This window comes from Cibotium barometz, chromosome 47 (genome assembly GCF_041138505.1).
Source record: "Cibotium barometz isolate CiBa-2024 chromosome 47, ASM4113850v1, whole genome shotgun sequence".
Taxonomy (NCBI): Eukaryota; Viridiplantae; Streptophyta; class Polypodiopsida; order Cyatheales; family Cibotiaceae; genus Cibotium; species Cibotium barometz.
The window spans coordinates 40,187,567-40,207,279 of record NC_141092.1 but is presented as its reverse complement, the minus strand read 5'-3'; the positions used below and the strand labels follow the sequence as shown (position 1 = coordinate 40,207,279).

The following is a 19,713-nucleotide window of genomic DNA, read 5'->3' as shown; positions in this document are numbered from 1 at the left end:
ACATCAAGTCCTAGCGGAATATCATATCCAACTATACAGCATGACACGTGTCAATCACATGCATAGGCACCTTCCATAAGCTATGGACACCAATCCAATATGTACAGTGTGAAAGCAAGAGTGAACCATTCGGGTGGCCAAATAGTGACATTCCCCCCCGCTACTAAACAGTTGTCCGCAACTGAAATGCATCCAAATATGTCTGAAGCACATGCGGGCAATCTTTGAAGAACTCTTCATCTACCCATTTAGCATCAATGGGAAGATAGTTCTTAAACTTCACAAGGTAACGCCTCACAACTTTGCCTGCAGCAAGCTTGCGTTCCTTGTGATACACAATCTGCTCTGGTTGCAAGATCCCCTCAAGCTCATCCACTTGTGGTGGATCCTCAATGACCATTTCACTGGGCTCCGGCCCTACATACTTTCGAAGGAGACTCACATGAAAAGCATTGTGTATGTGCCAATGACTAGGTAATGCCAATCTGAAAGCCACTTCATTGATCTTCTCGATCACTCGAAAAGGTCCATAGTACCTGGTTGCAAGCTTAGGATATGCACCCTCTTTGCCAGGCCTCTTTGCAAGTCTTGCTTTCTCAAATTTCAGCAATACCCAGTCATTCTCTTTAACATCCAATTGTCTTCTATGCTTGTCGGCAGCCTTTTTATGCTTGTCTTGTGACCTTGCAATGGCTGTCCGCACCTGAGCAAAAGCAATATCCAAGTCTCTTACATACTCATCAGCTGCAAATATCTCATCCTTTGTGCGAAGGATGGGTGGCAAAACCACCTTACCATAAACAATCTCAAACAGGGCCTTTCCTGTAGATGCATGCACCGTGTTGTTGTATGCAAATTCCACAAGGGGTAAGTACGTCTCCCAAGAAGACTTCTGATCCGCCACATAACATTTCAAGAGATCCAACACGGCTGAATTTGCAGCCTCACTTTGCCCATCCGTTTGAGGGTGATAAGCTGATGAGAAGTCCAATTTGGTGCCCATATTATCAAATAAGGCCCGCCAAAAGAGACTTGTAGTCCTGGGATCTCTATCCCCCACAATGGACTTCGGCATTCCATGATGTTTGAACACTTGTGCAAGATATATTTTAACCATATGCTCAGCTTTGATGGTCTTTTTGACCGGCAAGAAATGAGCTTGCTTGCTAAACCTGTCCACAATTGTCCAAATTGCATCATTACCCTGTTGGGTAGGTGGCAAGTCCATAATGAAATCCATTGTAATACTTTCCCATGGCTGCGTAGGAATAGGCAATGGCTGAAGCAAACGTGGTGCCTTTTGCCTATCAAATTTGACCTTTTGACAGGTGATACATCCACGTACATATGCCTCTATGTCCTTCCGCATACCTGGCCAAAAGAAATACCGCTCAATCATGTGCGTAGTAGGTATTATGCCTCTTATGACCAGCATATGGAGGAGCATGGTACTCATCCAAAACCTTTTGCCTCATGTCAGACACCACACATAGGCAATTATCTTTCATGAGATAACCCTCTTTGATCACATATGAGGCATGTGCATGACCAGCCATCAAATCAGCCCAAATAGTGGCAAAATCAGCATCCGTATGATACAAATCACGCATGGTAGACAAGTCCCCATGAGAGGCAACCGATATAGCTGCTACATACGGCTTTCGTGACAATGCATCGGCCACTACATTCTTCTTTCCTGGGGTGTGCAAGATCTGAAAATGAAACATAGAGAGGAAATTGGCTATCCTCATATGCTTCTCTAACAACTTAGTTTGAGTAAGAAAATACCTCAAACTCTGGTGATCTGTCTTCATAGTGAAATCAGTCCCAAGAAGGTAATGTTTCCATATAGTAAGTGCATGAATTACAGCCAAGAGCTCTTTCTCATAAATGCCAAGAGATAGCTCTGCATCATGCAATCCACGACTCTCATAAGCCACGGCATGTCCCTCTTGATTAAGGACAGCCCCTATGCAATTTCCAGATGCATCACATTCCACACAAAAAGGCTTTTGCAAATCCGGAACGATCAACACTGGACCATGAGTAGTTGCATCTTTCAATTTGAGGAATGCATCTCTCTCTACATTAGTCCATTTGAACACGGCCTTCTTCTTTGTCAAATCATGCAAAGGAGAAGCAATCCATGCAAAGTGCCGAATGAACCTGCGGTAGTACGAGCATAATCCAAGAAAACTACGGATCTCATGCATTGAACTCAATTCGGGCCAATTCCGAATTGCATCAATCTTTGCAGGATCCATCCGCACTCCATCTTTGGACACAATATGCCCAAGATAATGTATCTTTGACAAGAAGAACTCACTCTTCTTTGCATTGATGAAGAGTTTATGCTTATGGAGCTCTTCAAAAACAATCGCCAAATGAGCTTTATGCTCTTCTTCGGTCTTCGAGAAGACTAGTATGTGATCAAAGAAGACACCTGTAAATTTCCTGTACCCACGGAATATGCGATCCATCATTCTATTGAATGTAGCCGGGGCATTTGTAAGACCAAAAGGCATAACAAGATACTCATAAAGCCCAAATGCTGTCCTGAAAGCAGTTTTGTGTACATCCTGAGGCACTACACGCACTTGATGATATCCACTCTTGAGATCAATTCGGCTAAAGCATGCCGATCCATCCAACTTGTCAAGGATGTCGTCTATGCGTGGAATCGGAAACCGATTCTTGATAGTAAGCTTATTCAAAGCTCTATAATCCACACACATACGAAAGGATCCATCCTTCTTTTGAACCAAGAGGACGGGTGAACAATATGGAGAAGAGCTTGGCTGAACCAAACCCTTCTCAAGAAGCTCATTCACTTGCTTCATGATCTCCTCTTTTTGGGATGCACTTACACGATAGGCTGGCCTATTAGGTGGTGAGCTACCCGGCACAAGATCAATGCGATGATCTTCCGGTCGTACAGGTGGTAACTCATCAGCAAAACAATCATTGTGCTCTTGCAAAAATTTCAGCCTATCATTACAAAGAGTGTTTACATGTACAGTATTTTTCTCAACAGGATCTCGTACAAAAATCAAGTACGAAAATACTCTTTTTCATTACTTTCTTAATTTGTACATGAGATACAAGGGGAATGGTATCACCCTCTTCACCAGCATCAGTTACATGTTCTCGGCCTTTATGCATGAAGGTGATTTTGTTAGTCTTGTAAGCCTTGCACGGATCAATACGTGTATGCCAAGGCTTTCCAAGCAATACATCACAGCCATTCAAAGGCGCCACAAAAAAATCCTCATGATCCACATAGCCTTGAATGTGTATGCGCAACTTGCCAAAAATAGGCATGACCTGCACTTCTCTACCAACAAAGGCAGCCCCTGCTTCAATTTGAGAACCCATGTCCTCCACTTCAATACCCAAAGCAACTGCCATCTGAGTGGATATGAAATTCTCCGATGCACAATCATCAAACATGAATAAAGCGGGCTGATCTTTAAGCTGTCCCCAAGCTTTACATACAACCCTATCTTTGCTATCATGTGAAGTGTTGCCCTGTACATCCGGAACCATATGCACATTAGGCTTCGGTACATTAGCATTTTCAGCTTTGTTCTTCTTATTTGGGCATGCTCTTGCCATGTGCTCAGTGCTGCCACAAGTAAAGCATTTGCCTTCACGCATATATTGCTCCTCCTTCTCAGCACTAAGACCAAAGTTTGCCGGCTTATAAGAGCGCCTTTTTAGCAAACTTATTTTCAGCATTTGGACCTGATTTGGCTTGGTTTTGGTCCCTTTTAGGTGGCTGTCCATCATTTTGCAGGTTTTGGACAGCCCTCTCTTTGCCTTGAAATGAGGGTTTAGCCTTATTGGATCGACTCAATTTGAGTTCCAATTGCTCGGTGGCGGTGGTGGCTGCGATTAATTGGTGTAAGGTATGACCAGGATAAATTTGTAATCCCGCTTTGTACACGGGTTGCAATCCCGATTGAAACCTTCTCTTCCTTTCCGCCTCGGTGACATGCATAAATGGAGACACCTCCAAAAGCACTTTCCAAAACTTTTGTACATATGCATTTACCAATTCCCCCTCATTTTGCTTTACCCAATCCCACTTCATTGTTATCTCATTCAATGCATTGGGAGGCAAGAATTGAGCATAAAACCTCTCCTTGAACTCTTCCCATGATCTAACGGGATTCGGTGAGAGCTTCTCCGTGAGCCACCAATGGGCAGCAGTGCCTTTCATGAACATGCTTACATGCCGGATCATGGATTTCTGAGTGAAATCCTCATCACTGAAAGCAATATCAAACTGGGCAATAAAAGCAAGTGCCTTTGATGCATCGTATTTCCCATGATATGTGTCAAACTTCACAGATTTGTCTCCGGCTTTGAAGTCACGAGACTTTGATGCATGTGTGTGCATCTTAACATGTTTTCCCCCATGTTTGTCCATTGGGACAGTCCCTGTAATTGGCATCATTTTTGGACCAAAAGGTGATGCATAAGGCATAGATACATGTGCCCTGTAAGCATGAGGCATGACTGGCCCCTCAACATGCATTGATACATTTTCAGCCATAGCTTCTCCCTCACGAGCACACTCGAAGGCATGAGTGGCATGAGAGATACGCGGAATACCTGCACCAACAGAAAATTGCAGCCCATGTTGCATGTGTTGTGCATGTACATTTTCAACCGGCAATGGCATTTGACATACATTTTGACCACTGCCATAAACATTGTATCCTTCACGGGCTACATGAGATATTCCTGCATGGCGTGAAGTCACTGATTGTTCCTCTCCCATAGCATGGAGATTCATCCTCTTAGACATAACTTCTTGTTCGGGCACTTGTGGGGATTCCAAGACATGTGGGATGGTTGCCTTTTCTGCATAGGCATCCTCGGTACGAGCCAAGTATGCACGTGCTGCATCCCTCGGTTGCATGTGCAACTCTTGAGCAATCATTGCCATTGCATGATCCATATAAGATTCAGCTTTCTTGGCCTTCAAACGATCATGTACCAATGGATCCTCGCGGCGATAGAGATTCAATTCTTGTTGTTGTGCATGGAGAAGAGCCTGCATACGAGTAAGTTCAGCCCTCAAGACTATGGACTCTTCTTCTTGCATCTTCTCTTTGCCACGGGACCGCTGTCCCACGTATTCATGTTCCCTATGGTGCACCACATGAGTTTGCTCATCCTGTAAAGCATTGGAGCCATGCATTTCATTGTCCCTGTCTCTTGTATTAGCATCTCCAACATTCATTGTATGGTTGTCCATAATGTTTTAAGTGTAGAGATAGCTAGTGTTTACGGTGCTCGTCTCTCACGATAGAAGTGAAAGAGAACCGTATGCTCTGATACCAATGTAACTTGGTTGAACATAATGCTAATCAATACACTTAAATACACTAAGATTTGAAGGACACTTGCTCATATACAAGAAGTAAATTGCTGAATTGACAAGAGACACACAATGAGCCGGAACGGCCAACCCCTCCCTTGAGTAAATTGTATTACTACTGGAGAAATTCAATACATAGCTTCACGGGCATCCATTGCCAAATCCTCCATGCCAATGCATATGAAATTCAGCATTTAGAAAACAATGGTGTGTCGATGTAGATCACCAAGGAGCTGCCTTGATGCCCGGCCCGACTTCAGTGCCCATATTCTCTACCATTGGCTCTATGTTCTACCAAGCAAGGTAGCAACATCTTCAAGAGCACATAGGACAAGAGAAATACTACACAGGGCGGCTAAACAAGGAGTCCTGCCCTTCTACTGAGTAAGTAATGACAATACATTGTCCAATTACCTTACCAGTCTTCATAGAAGTTGTTGCAAGCGGAAGCCTTCGCGTTGGAAGCTTTAGAAGTGTTGATATCTTCGATTTGCCGCAATCCTTCGCGACAAAAGTCTTCAAAAGGATGAAGGGAACCTTGGGAAAGCTTCCCCTATGGTTCAACTTGAGAAAGGAAGGCTGAAATTAGGGTTTTCAGCAAAAAGACCAGAAATTACAGCAAAAATGAGAGCTGTTTTGCTGAATTTCAGTCATTGGGAGTGAGAAGGAGAGTGATTAGCACTTGGAAACACTCTTGGAAGCTTGGAAAACACCCTAGCAAGTTGGGTATGGCTATGGAGAGCTTGGAAATGGAGAGAAATGGTGGAAAAACAAAGTTTTCAGCCTCCAAAAATCCTCATGAAGAGAAAACACGAATTTCTCTTAATAAGTAAGTGAATTGGGGTCCAATCAGGTGAAGGGACATGGGGAGATGTCCATTTATGAGTAAAAGGGGAGGATCAGGTCCTGGACATTGAGTTTTGTCCGCTCGGGACTTCAGTGAGTGTGAACTTGGCGGTCATAATTTATAAGTGACTTTTGGGCGCCCAAACTTTAATGAAATGGGAACGCACTCACTTATAAATATTGGCTAAGTCCTAAGGGCTATTTGAGCCTAGATTGGGTAATACTTACCACCTGTTCACATGCCACACAACCATGTCAGCAGACAGTTTCACACGCACGGTTCACGGGCGGGCGTTCCCTTACCTGGAACTACACATAGGTCATGCAGGCATGAAAACAGCATGCAATTTCATTTGCAGGCAAGCACATAAAGATGCTATGCAATGCAGCATTGGCATGAGCAATTTCCGTTCATGAAACCATATAAGACCAGGCGTTTCCAGGCAAGTATACGCAATACCAGACCCAGTGGAAAGCCAATCCTCCAGGCGTTTCCGGGCATGTACACAAAGGCACAAGTCCCAGCGGAAAGCCAAGTCTTCCAGGCGTTTCCGGGCATGTACACAAAGGCACAAGTCCGAGCAGAAAGCCAAGTCCTCCAGATATTCCGGGCATGATAACATCAAGTCCCAGCGGAATATCATATCCAACTATACAGCATGACACGTGTCAATCACATGCATAGGCACCTTCCATAAGCTATGGACACCAATCCAATATGTACATATTGTGAAAGCAAGAGTGACCCATTCGGGTGGCCAAATGGTGACAGCCAGATATCTTATCTTGGGACACATTCAGAGAAATATAACATGTACAAGCTTTGAGGGCCTTACTCTCCCCATGGGAGATGTCGGATTATCCATATACAATTATAAACCTGTCCTTCATCCAATATGACTATCCAACATGTCCTTCCATAGGCGCACAAACATGTATAACAGCCCACATGGCTCTTCCATACGCGCATAAACTTCTATGACAGTCTATATGGCTGTTCCACGAGCACATAAACCTGTAAACCAGCCCATGTGGCTCATCCACCAACTCATAATCCTGTAAACCAGTCCATGTGGCTCATCCACGAGCTCATGACCCTGTTTAACAACTTGTATGTTGCATCCATGAGCGCCATAACGTGTAAACCAGCCCATGTGGCTCATCCATGAGCGCACAAACTACTATAACAGCCTGTATATCACATAAAACCAGAAATTTCAGCAAGCTTTAGGACTGTTTTGTTGAAAAAACAGCCATCGGGGTGTGCAAGATGGTGTAGAGTAGTGAAAATCATCTTCCCCAAGCCGGATATGGCTATGGTGGGCTTAGAAACAAAGAGAAATGGAGAAAAATCAGAGTTTTCAGCTTCCAAAAACCTGCTTGAAGCTCAAACTCGACCAAGAGATAACTCTCTCATGTTCAAATAAGCAAGAAAATGCTACAATGCCATGTGTAGAGCTGAATTGAAAAGTGTGAGGACACTTGTCTCACTTTTATCCTCTTATCTGCCACATGTCTGAAATCCAAAGGCCGAAAATTCCACAATCTTTAGCTCTAAAAATATCCCAGATGATAGCTAATTTCACATCGGCGCTTTGGCAATACTCAATCTCTATCGAATTCCGGAGGTAATGACACGAAGGGAAATTCCATCGGCGATTACCAAAAATAGCAACTTACCCTAAAATTTAGGAGGTGATCTCTTTGTGTTCCACCACATGAGAAATACATGTAAGCACCATGTAGAGACCTGTTTCATTGCTCGATCTCCCCCAAATCCTCAAGAGTTCACCATGCATACTTTCCACTTGATACTTCAACTCCAAAACCCATTTCTGTGTCCAAGAAACCATCTCCAGTGCCTCGACCATGCTACGAACACTTGGTCCTCTGTATTGGATAATGACCCATTCCCAAAGCTTGTACATTCTTGATCTTTTGGGCATCCAAAGCCCATGCACACACATTAATTTTGGAGATGCCCAAAATGATGACACCCATAGACATTCTTTTCCTCCAGAAGCATCATCTCTCAGAGGGGCACACGTGCAGATGTCGGAAGATTCTTCCAAGTAGGAGTCACACTTTTTGGTCCCCATCCTTCGGCCCCTCAGGGACGCAAGGAGGGGTGTGTATATCTGTTAGTGAGCAACTGCTGCCAGCGATGATTGCCTCAGGAGTCATTGTCTCGGGACGTGTACAGTGGATTACCATTACCATTACCATTACCTCAACGTTTATGCTCTGAACGTTGTTGCCAGGTAGAGCCCTCTTTTGGAGCTTAGTACGGCAAGCCCTCCCCCAGGCTGACTTTTGGTGCTTGGGCGGTGACTATAACATGATAGAGGCAACAGAGGACAGACTTGGAGGTGGCACGGCCATACTTTCAGGAGTAGAGTGGGAGAAGAGGAAGATACTCCTTCCTAAGGCCTGGGCAACAAACTGTCACTAGGAAGCCCGAAACACCAGCCAATGGGTCAAATGCTGGATCCAAGCCGTGCTGCCACCGTGCAAAGAGGGCCTACACCGTAGGCAGTGCAAGGGGACTCAGCTGCATGACTCAGTCTGAAGTCGATGGCGAGTCGAACTCAACCTGGTAGTATCCGCGACCCAGAGGGTGAATATCGGTGATCTTTGTGGGTTTGCCAATCCTCCTTTGCATGTCATGTGTGGTGGTAGAAAAAACAATGGTTCTCTTTGAAGTACCGCTCCTTCTCATCTGACTTTAAGAATCCTCCGGTAAGGACCTCCTTGATCTTTTCTTCAAGGATCTTCTTGGGTCCATCTTGTCGCTCTTTTCCAGTACTACTTGGTGGTCTGCGTCTGCTGAGGTTTGGAGGCAACTGGAGCGGTCTTGGGCTTGCCTCCATTGAGCATCATCTCATGGTTCTGTGCAAGAGTCAAAGCCCTGTCATCGTAACTTTGGGGTTTGAAGTATCAAACGGGGAACCAAATGTTGGGATCCAATCTCTGAATAAACTGCTTCAGCTTTTCCTCCTCAGAGTTCCCCAATTGTTGAGTTGATGTGATCACTTTGTTGGAGTAGGTGAGCAAAGGGGAACCATTCTAGGTGAGTTTGTAGAACTCATCTTCAAGATTCGTCATGTACTGCGGAGGTAAAAACCTTGTATTCAGATCAGACATGAAGGCATCCCAATCATAATCCGGTAAGCCAGTGTAGGAATCTGTGTACAAACCGGACCAATGTTGTCACCAAGTGACTACATCACCTGTGAGCTGTGGAGCCGCCGGATGGACTTTATCTTGGAGGTCTGTAACCTTGGAAAGTGGAAAATGGGCAACAAGCTGGTGGATGAATTGGGTCACAACCGAATGGTGGCACTTCCGTCATACTTGGTGAAGTTCGATGAGGCACAGATGATGGTTGTAGAAGTTATGGCTAGGGTTGTGGAGGTCTGAGAAGAGTGGAAAGACGTTATCAAAGTCCGCATTGTCTATTGGAAGTGGTCCCTCAAGTCTTCTCGGGCTTGTTGCTCATGATTCGCCTTCCCTTCGAGCTCTCTCTGCAGCCGCTTCTCTTTGACCTTGCGTTTGGTTTTCTCTGCCAGCTGTTCGGCTAGTCTTGCTTCACGGTCTCGCTCTTCTTTTTCAGTTATCCATCGACACCACTGCTCCATTGAGAAACTTTGTTCTTTGGGTGTCTCTTGTTGAGCCAAGGTTACCTGTAATTCTACCAGTTTTTTTCCATTTGGACTCTTTCAAGTTGAATCAGGAGTTGCCTTAGCTGCTCCTTTAACTTCTGGTTGTCTTCTTCTTCTTTTTGCAGAAGCGTTTCTTCAAATGGTTCTTCTTCTTTAGTAATGTCTTCGGAGCTTGATGCCATGGTGGATGGGCGAGTGGTTTTTCCCGATCTCAACTTTACCATCCACAAGATGATCTTACCCTAGGTTGCTGGGTTGAATCACGTCCCAAGCTTTGATACCAATGTAGCATACGCCAAGCTAGTACAATGTGAAACAATGTGGCTTCTTTAAACCTGAGTTTAGCGAGTCTTTAGCAATCCTTTAAACAACATACATGAATCTGAAAGATGTAGTTGAGATGACACCAGATGGGGTCCCAAATTACCCTCTAAAGGGCCCCCCTTGCAAGCAGGAGTATTTGCTTTATTTCTTCTAGAGAACTGAATAGAAGGAGTATTTGCTTTATTTCTTTTGGAGAACTAAAAACAAGCTGAATTGTGTCCACAAGACTGAGCGGAGTTATTGACTGACTGACCGCCAAACGCAAGGACAAAGTGACCAAACGTTGGGAAGAACTGTGCATTAGCTTGAGGCGACTGTGAAGCTATTTTTGAGAGAATACATCGGCCCGAGACTGAGGGTTGGTGTGCTGAAAACTCTGGAAGAGACAGAGCTTCGATTTCGTTGGGCAGAAAAGCACAAGAATGCTGAAAGTATGCAAAGGCTGAGGGCCTAAGCACACATGCTGGATTGTTTACTTGAGAACTCTGATTTTATCTGATGATTTATGGACTGATGATGGCTTGCCTTTTTATATAACCTCACGGTGCTGGTCGGCTGGCAGAAAGGCTGTTGGCTTGCTGAATATTTTCCACGACTGAGATTTGCATTAAATGTTGGCGGCTGGTTGTGGGCTTGTCCTGTCTCTACTGGCCAACTGCGCCAACTGGCGTGGTCGACTGCTGCCCAAGCCCTCATAAGGGCTGCCAACTGGGTAGAGAGGGTGGCTAAGGGTGTTTACACCCCTCGCAAGGCTGTCCCCTTGGGTAGGCCTTGGGCTGGCCTTAGAGCTGGCCCCTACATCTAGCATGCTCTTATGCAACTAACCTAAGGTTGACATCTACATGAAGACTTACTTGCTGAATTCTAGGATTGACCTGACAGACCTCTATGGCTGGGAGACTGACCTACGTAGCTCGTGCTTGACATATCCCGGATTGGGGCTCACAAAGGGGTTACGGCATACATCAAAATATCCTATCAAGGTACTACTTTTGTACATGTTTCTTGCACTGTTGATGAGCCAATTTGTCACCGTATACCACAGTGCATGGGTGCACGTGACATGCATCTTATATGAGGATCTACACCTTGCACAATATGGTTATGTGCCAGAAGGCAAATAATGGATAACATTGCCAATGCTTACATTGGCATTGAGTATGTGAAATATACTGATCAAGATGTACTCATAATGCAGATAGACATACAAAAAGCATTTGATACAGCACAATTGCAATTTATTGCCAGTGTCATGGAAAATATGGAGTTTGGGCCTAAGATGAGAAATATTATTTACTGGCTCTGTGAAGGAGGCACTGCTCGATGTATATTACACAAAGGTCTTTCAGATATTTGGTCTCTATGCAAATTAGTGCAACAAGGTTGCCCCCTCTCTCCATTGTTCAATGCAATAGCCACTCATTGCATGCTCTTATTAATGTACAAATTTCTTGCAAAGAACAAGCTACATGGCATACAGATTTCGGATGTAAATCACTTTGTTAGCCAAGCCTATGCGGATGGCTCATTTTTCTTTCCAAGGAATACTCAAGATGATGTTAAAATAATTATGGATGCTTTGGATCTGTATGGTCTTGTGGCAGGCTTGAAAATTAATTTTGCTAAGTCCTCGATGTATATTACACAAGGGTCTTTAAGATATTTGGTCTCTATGCAAATTAGTGCAACAAGGTTGCTCCCTCTGTCCATTGTTCAATGCAATAGCTACTCATCGCATGCTCTCATTAATGGACAAATTGCTTGCAAAGAACAAACTACATGGCATACAGATTTCGGATGCAAATCACTTTGTTAGCCAAGCTTATGCGGATGGCTCATTTTTCTTTCCAAGGAATACTCAAGATCATGTTAAAATGATTATGGATGCTCTGGATCTGTATGGTCTTGCGGCAGGCTTGAAAATTAATTTTGCCAAGTCCAAGCTTCTACCGCTTAAGCATTGTGACTAGCACTCTTTTCTTTGGCCGGGGCAAATAATCTCACTAGAATTGATGGTCAGACATCTTGGGTATCCTTTGGGCTGGAATTTCTCTCGAAAGTGAAAACGACAGTGGGTGTTGGACAAGCTGAATTTTAAACTTCAATATTGGAAATTATCTACCTGGCCATTGCATGTTAGATTGAGAATAGTGCAATCCATTTTAATGGCTTATATTCAGTTTCACTTGCCTCTTGTTCCTGCAATATCAGTCTGTGATGTAGACCTAGATTGTAAAGTATCATAGATCGTGGAAAAGAAAGTGCATAGCCCCTATCATTCTGCACATCCTCAACATATCTGACTGCTTGGGTAGAAAGGAAATAAGCCTTTCTCGGCTGTGAAAGAGCAAGAGGCTACTAAATCTTCCGAAGACCATAGCTTCTTTACTACATGATTTTCAGCCTATACCTCCTCTAGAATTGAGTCATTGCCTACAATATTGGATACTAGTGGGTCAAAATGTAGGCTACCATGCGGTGCCTTTTCACAATCTGACTGCAGCCAGTGCATTCTTCCTCCACCTTAGATACAGGCTCATGGAAATTCACTATGGTACATTAACAAGCCTTCGGGGACGATGTGGAAGAGCACATTACCCCTCAAACAGAAATTCTTCTTCTGGAGATGCCTCATTGGTGCTTTACCGGTTGGTAGTTTTCTTGCCAAAAGACGTATTGCTCCTGCATCTTGTAGAAGGTGTTCACATCCACGTGAGACAGTTTGTCATCTTTTATGGTTTGTCCCTATTCCCATGCTCTTCTGGATAGATTGTCAGGATACCTTCGTGTGAGATTTGTGGGCAGATCTTTTGGCAAATGTTTTTTGGCTATTTGGTAGCATTTCCCCCACTTTGCCAGAATTTGATAACTTTAATTGCATGGACTAGATTTTGGACCCTATGGTCCATTTATCATGCAAGAAATCAGCTGATCTTTGCCACACAAGATATTCCCTTTCTTATCTCTTCAGGATTCTTTTGACCTTGGAGATCTTCCCTTGCACCAACTACAAGTGTTCTTTGATTGCTTTTGAATGTTACCTGGCTCAAAGTTGGATAGTTGGGCTTGTAACTTACCTCATGTTTTATGTATTTTGATTGTGGGTTTTCTCCTCCACTTGGAGGTTTCCCACTAGTAATATAACGTATTACAAGAAAAAAAGTGTGTGTGTGTGTAGAAGATCACATCACAATTTGTGTACGTCTCGGCAAAGCCTGCAGTGTTTGAACATAAGTCCCAATACATTTCCAGGTGGCCATGTTCAATGCATCTATGGTCCCATAGACTTTGCACCCCTATTTAGGGCGCGGTTCCGTGATAATGACCAAAGGGTGTATGAGATCAAAAGTGTTGCAATGAATCCATGTAGTAATTGCAAAATGGAAAAAGATAAATCAAACTAGCTACCTAGACAAAACAGACATATGAAAGAAAGACAAAGTTTTAAGGTAGCCCTGTAGTGGCTGAAGCATGTGGTGTGAATCCATGAGAGAACGTATAACTAGAAAATGGGCTAATTGAGTAACATCAAACTTTTGCCAATTGTTTCAGAATGATCTGCATTGTCTGATTTAAGGCCAAATACTTTTTGCTTTATTCTTTAGGTATGTTTTGGGTAGTCACTTTATGTGGGCAAGCACAAGGATATCCTCATAGAGGAATCCAAAGTCCTAAAATTTAACATGATGTACCATGCAATTATTTTCTTTTGTTCTAATCCCCGCAACCTCTTGCTCAATGTCGTTTGTGGCAGCCCAATGGTATAATGCAACATCAAAAAGCAATGAAGTTGAATCTGCAAGGAGGCCATGGGACTGTACAAAGGAAGAGGATTGGACCTTTTGGTGCACCAGTTTTTGACTCCGCTATCACAGTCACGTCTGATGCTCAGTAGGTTTTTGTTTCTACTTGATAAATGCTGTTCTAAACGTCATCATACATGCACATAGCATACATACATGTGCACAATCTCTTGAGGATTGCCTCTTCTTCAGGATTAGATGAATGAGCCCTACAGAGAGGCTCTGAGGCATGGTAAGTGTCTGGATGTTCTTGTTGAAGGCCAACCATAGGTCGTCTTCCAAGAGCTCCCAGTATGGGTACAGGTAAAAAAGGTCACAAGTGTTGGAACTATATATATAGATGTGCTCTGATACCATGTTAAACCAACGTGAGAGAGAGAGAGAGACACGAGAGAGACACGTCATATGCATCCCCAAAGGTGTGTCCAATACACACGAGAGATTGAGCATATATAGAGGAGACCCATCTATATATAGAGCACATCTATATATATAGTTCCAACACCCCCACTCAAATAAGGGTCTCTAACTGTGGATGAAAAAAACCCTTGGGGGCTCAAGGGAAAAACCCACAGCTCTATATACACCTACTGTTATATTAAATTATTTCAAGTTACAAAAGAATTGTTCAAAGGAGCTACATCACTCCCAAATATACAATGGTGGCCACAAAGGGTCACTTGAAAGATATAAAACATCTTGAAAGAATTTGTGTCATCGGCTTGAGTTCAACTTTTCTGTGAGTCATCAATTGAATACGACTTCTGCTTGTTATGACCTAGAATCATCGGCTTGAGTTCAACTTTTCCTGTGAGTCATCAATTGAATACGACTTCTGCTTTGTTATGACCTAGAAGCATCATAAACTCAAAACAGAGAATCCACGTAAAGTGTTATGGAAAGATTATGAATGTGAAATGCAATCACAATGTCGTAATATACAAACGGTATGTAGATACGGACATAAATTGCAGAAACAACTAAATGATTTATAGCTACAACTAAAAGAGAAAATAGATTCAGTCATTGTCTTTGATATGTCTTTGTATTCTCTTTAAATTCAGGCAACATAGTCTGTAATCTCATTGTCTTTGTGATATGTCTTTACCTTCTCTTCAGATCTGGGCAGCATAATCTATAATATCATAAACTCAATAGAAAGTTGTATAATTATGTTATATACAAAATATCACAACATAAGCACAATGCCATAAGAGACGGGTCATGATGCCGCTTTATGGACAACATAGATACAAATGATACTAATGAAAAATGTGCGCATATGAAATCACAAATGTGTCATACAAATAACATATAGGAAAGGCAGCACTGAGATGAATATGAAAAAGGTACTATTGTCTTGGCACTAGAGATTATCATTAACTGAGATGCCATGAGTCAAAGTGACATAGTTAATGATATGATTACCAAGTCTCCAAAATTACAAACTCACCAAACCTGTCAGAATCACCGAGGCTTGCATGCTTAAAATAATAATGGTTGTAATGTAACAAGCAAAAGTAGAACACATGGTACCTTTAACTATATCTTGCAAAGGCTACCGAGAAATAGTTGCATGCTTACAAAGTCTCTCGAGCAGTAGCAGCATGCTAAGCATCAATAAAGTCCTCTTTACGCACAAGACAAACTTCCTCAAAGCCATAGAAAGAACAAATGCACAACTTCCTTGTGAGACCAATCAAACGAGAGATCAACATCACCGTCGAGATGACCATGAGCAAGTAACTGTAACGATTCCGAAGTCATGATATAAAACGATCAGATCATCATCGAGAGGACCATGAGCAAGGAACTATAACAATTCTTAAGTCATGAGATAAAAAGGATAATGAGATCATCACCAAGATGACCATGAGCACATAACTATACTCTTGTACCAAAGATTAGAGAATACGAAACAAATTCAAATAAACATTATGAGATCTAAATAATGAGATCATCACACCGAGATGACCATGAGCAAGTCTGTGATGATTCTGAAGTCATGACCTGTCACAATAAACACTAAAATAGAAAATGACACTCATTCTAGTTAGTAAGTCATATCTTTGCCATGGGAAAAATCTATGACATAAGATCAAACCTCCAATATTATGAGTCAAGATAATGAGACAACTATAACTTGGATCAAACCTCCAGGATGACATGATATGAAAGTAAACCTCCAGGATGACATGATATGAAAGTAAACCTCATAAGATGATAGGACGAGAAATCAAACCCTCATAAGATGACAGGACGAGAAATCAAACCTCTGACGTCCATAGGTAGGATGACCAGACATGATGAAAAAGCGAACCTCTGACATGAAACAATAATTAGGATGTAGACACCTTTGACGGGACGAAAAACAAACCTCTGACATGACGTACTTGAAAGTAAACCCCATAAGATGATAGGCCAAGAAATCAAACGTGTGACATTCACAATCAGGATAGTAAACCTCATAAGACGACGGAACGAGAAATCAAACCTTTGACATCCCGCAGGCAGCATGTAGCCAGGATGACATGATGTGAACATAAACCTCATAAGCAAATAGGACGAGAAATCAAACCTCTGACGGGAAGAGAAATCAAACCTTTGACATGTAGTCAGGACGACATGACGTGAACGTAAACCTCGTAAGATGATGGGAAGAGAAATCAAACATCTCGGGAAATATGCTCGACAGAATTTCTTGTTAGTTGCCATAGATTGAATTCCAAGACTTGACCACCATTGATCAGTCACATAAGGATACAGACCATCATTCTGATCATGAAAAGAGCTGCTATTGACCCTGTCCTCTCTCATGGCAAGACAAGATCACCCATATAGCCATTTAGACCTGCATGGTTGCATTGTCGACCACAAAAGACATTGATAGACTTAAATAAACCTAGTCAATCTGATGAGCCAAAGCCAAGGCACGGTGCATCCAATAACCATGGCATCATGGTAACAATCCATGGAAACGTAGTCAACCATCATCTACGAAACATGTAACCATCATCATGGATCAACACTATGGCATCATGGTAACAATCCATGGAAACGTAGTCAACCATCATTCACGAAACATGTAACCATCATCATGGATCAACACAATGGCATCATGGATACAATCCATGGAAACACAATCAACCAATATAGATTAGCCAAGTGAACCAACATCAACGAAACATGTAGCTTGGAATGACGAACATCTACGAAACATATAACCATCACCATGGAACAACGATCCATGGAAACATAGTTAACCATCATTCACGAAACATGTAACCATCATCACGGAACAACACCATGGCATCATGGATACAATCCATGGAAACATAGTCAACCATCATTCACGAAACATGTAACCATCATCATGGAACAACACCATGGCATCATGGATACAATCCATGGAAACATAGTCAACCATCATTCACGAAACATGTAACCATCATCACGGAACAACACCATGGCATCATGGATGCAATCCATGGAAACGTAGTCAACCATCATCTACGAAACATGTAACCATCATCATGGATCAACACCATGGCATCATGGATACAATCCATGGAAACGTAGTCAACCATCATCACGGAACAACACCATGGCATCATGGATACAATCCATGGAAACATGATTAACCAATATAGATTATCCAAGTCGTGTTACATGGTTGTCCTAGTCCACAAACTTGCCTTTCTGGAGAATCAGACTCAAAGCTAGTCCACAAACTTGCCTTTCTGCATAAGATACTAAAGACCCCTCGCATGGCACTCAGGGGTTACCCAATCATGCACACTATTGAACTTGTGCTGACCCGTGTGCATCATCACGCACATAGATGCACATGCAAGCAAGTGCAGAAACATGAAAGTGATGAAGTAGGAAATATTCTTTCTTACAGAACAAGAGAATAGCAATGGAAACAGAAGGCATGACAAACCTGAAGATAACGGTGGAAATCCATGGTGCTGAGGATAACAGCACGTTCATGAAGAAAGCATCATCCCTGTTGTCTTTGTAAAATTTGTGCTTTCAAGACCTTGTCCGCACTGAGATGGCATGATCGAGTAGTTGTAGACAAGAAAAATTCAGTCCATCGAATAGGGACCCGTTTGCACAGAAACCTTCACCTGCACACCAGCGATGGTGGCAGAAGGGCTCTCAAAGCTGTGATGAGAGTAGAAACCCTATGACAATTTCAAGTCTGGCGTGTGCTCTTGTGAGGTTGGCCTTGAGACGAATCGCATAACCCGGAGCACGTTTTCTTTCCATATCCGTAGATGTGTTTGCTAGGGCTACTGCATCCTCTGATTCTTTGTCTTTATTGGAGCTCCTGGAGAGCATAACCCGGAGCATCTACTCAGATGCACGCACGAAACGGGATAGTCCAGCCACAGTATCCTTTAATTCTTTATTTTTATTGGAGCTCCTGGCGAGCATAACCCGGAGCATAACCCGGAGCATCATACCTACCTGTTGCGCAGGCTGACGATGCTGCTGTTGCGTAGGCTGACGTGACGATTCGGCCTCAGCGTGACGATTCATCTTGTTGGACGTCCGCGTGTGACGATTCGGGCTCTACTGCTATTGCGTAGGCTGACGATGCTATTGGTGCTTTTTCTTTCCTCAGCGGCGTGACGATTCATCTTGTTGGACGTCCGCGTGTGACGATTCGGTTGCGCAGGCTGACGTGACGATTCGGGCTGACGATGCTGCTGATGCGTCGGGCTGACGATGCTACTGTTGCGCAGGCTGCTCTCTGTCCGCGTTCCACGTGTGCTTCTTTGGCTAGTGGAGAAGCTAAGAGCTTGTGGCTGCGGGAGGTTGTCGGTTTCGATGCTTGTTGGTGCCCTGTTTGGTGTGCCATGCTGCGTTGTGAGACCTAACATGTCTGCGTCTCTCCCGCCTTGCTTTTTATTTCTTCAAACCAGAAACGCAGAGTTCCTTTGTATGGAGACGAGAGTCACACAAACCTCTCTGATAGACTTTGACCTGTAGAGATCTCTAGGTTCAGGTAGAACCATAGCTCTGATACCATGTTAAACCAACATGAGAGAGAGAGAGACACGAGAGAGACACGTCATATGCATCCCCAAAGGTGTGTCCAATACACACGAGAGATTGAGCATATATAGAGGAGACCCATCTATATATAGAGCACATCTATATATATAGTTCCAACAACAAGCAAGCTGTTCTTTCTGGGAAGTTATCCAAGCTCCTCTCCTCTCCAACTCAATTTCTCATGCCTCCTTTTAGATCCTGATGATGTATCCCTGAGGATACTACTTGTATTTGTAGCTAGTAGTCTTTTCCAGTGTTTTATTTTTCTGTTTTACCAGGATCAGTGTAACACTTCTTTGTAACACCTTTTTTTTGTCTCATAGACCTAGTGGTCTTTTGAAGACGGTAATAAAAGTTTCTTTCTTTCTTTCTCACAAAGCTTGAGACAAAGATCCCCACACCTATCTATGCAACAAAATTCAAATTTTCCAATGCCTAAATACACAATTTTATCCATTGGATAAAGATGGAGGAATCCCCTGGACCACCGGGCTAAGCAAAAGGTACTCCACATCATTTCCTTGCATTTCCCATGATAGAGACAACTAATTGCCTCTCCAAATGCAAAATAGGTGTGTACAAGTCCACCCTTCTTTCCTCCACACTCTTATGAACACCAAAT

At 43.1% G+C, this 19,713-nt stretch overlaps 1 protein-coding gene across 5 annotated transcripts in view; it reads left to right on the top strand.

Moving 5' to 3' along the window:
- The window catches only part of LOC147611673 (uncharacterized), a 153,446-nt gene that overhangs the window by 83,252 nt on the left and 50,481 nt on the right, over window positions 1–19,713 (top strand). For all 5 annotated transcript variants that reach the window (XM_086784715.1, XM_086784713.1, XM_086784712.1 and 2 more), the window contains one exon: window positions 13,976–14,112. In XM_086784715.1, the coding sequence (XP_086640841.1) occupies window positions 13,976–14,112 (137 nt within the window). The remainder of the gene's footprint in view (window positions 1–13,975; window positions 14,113–19,713) is intronic.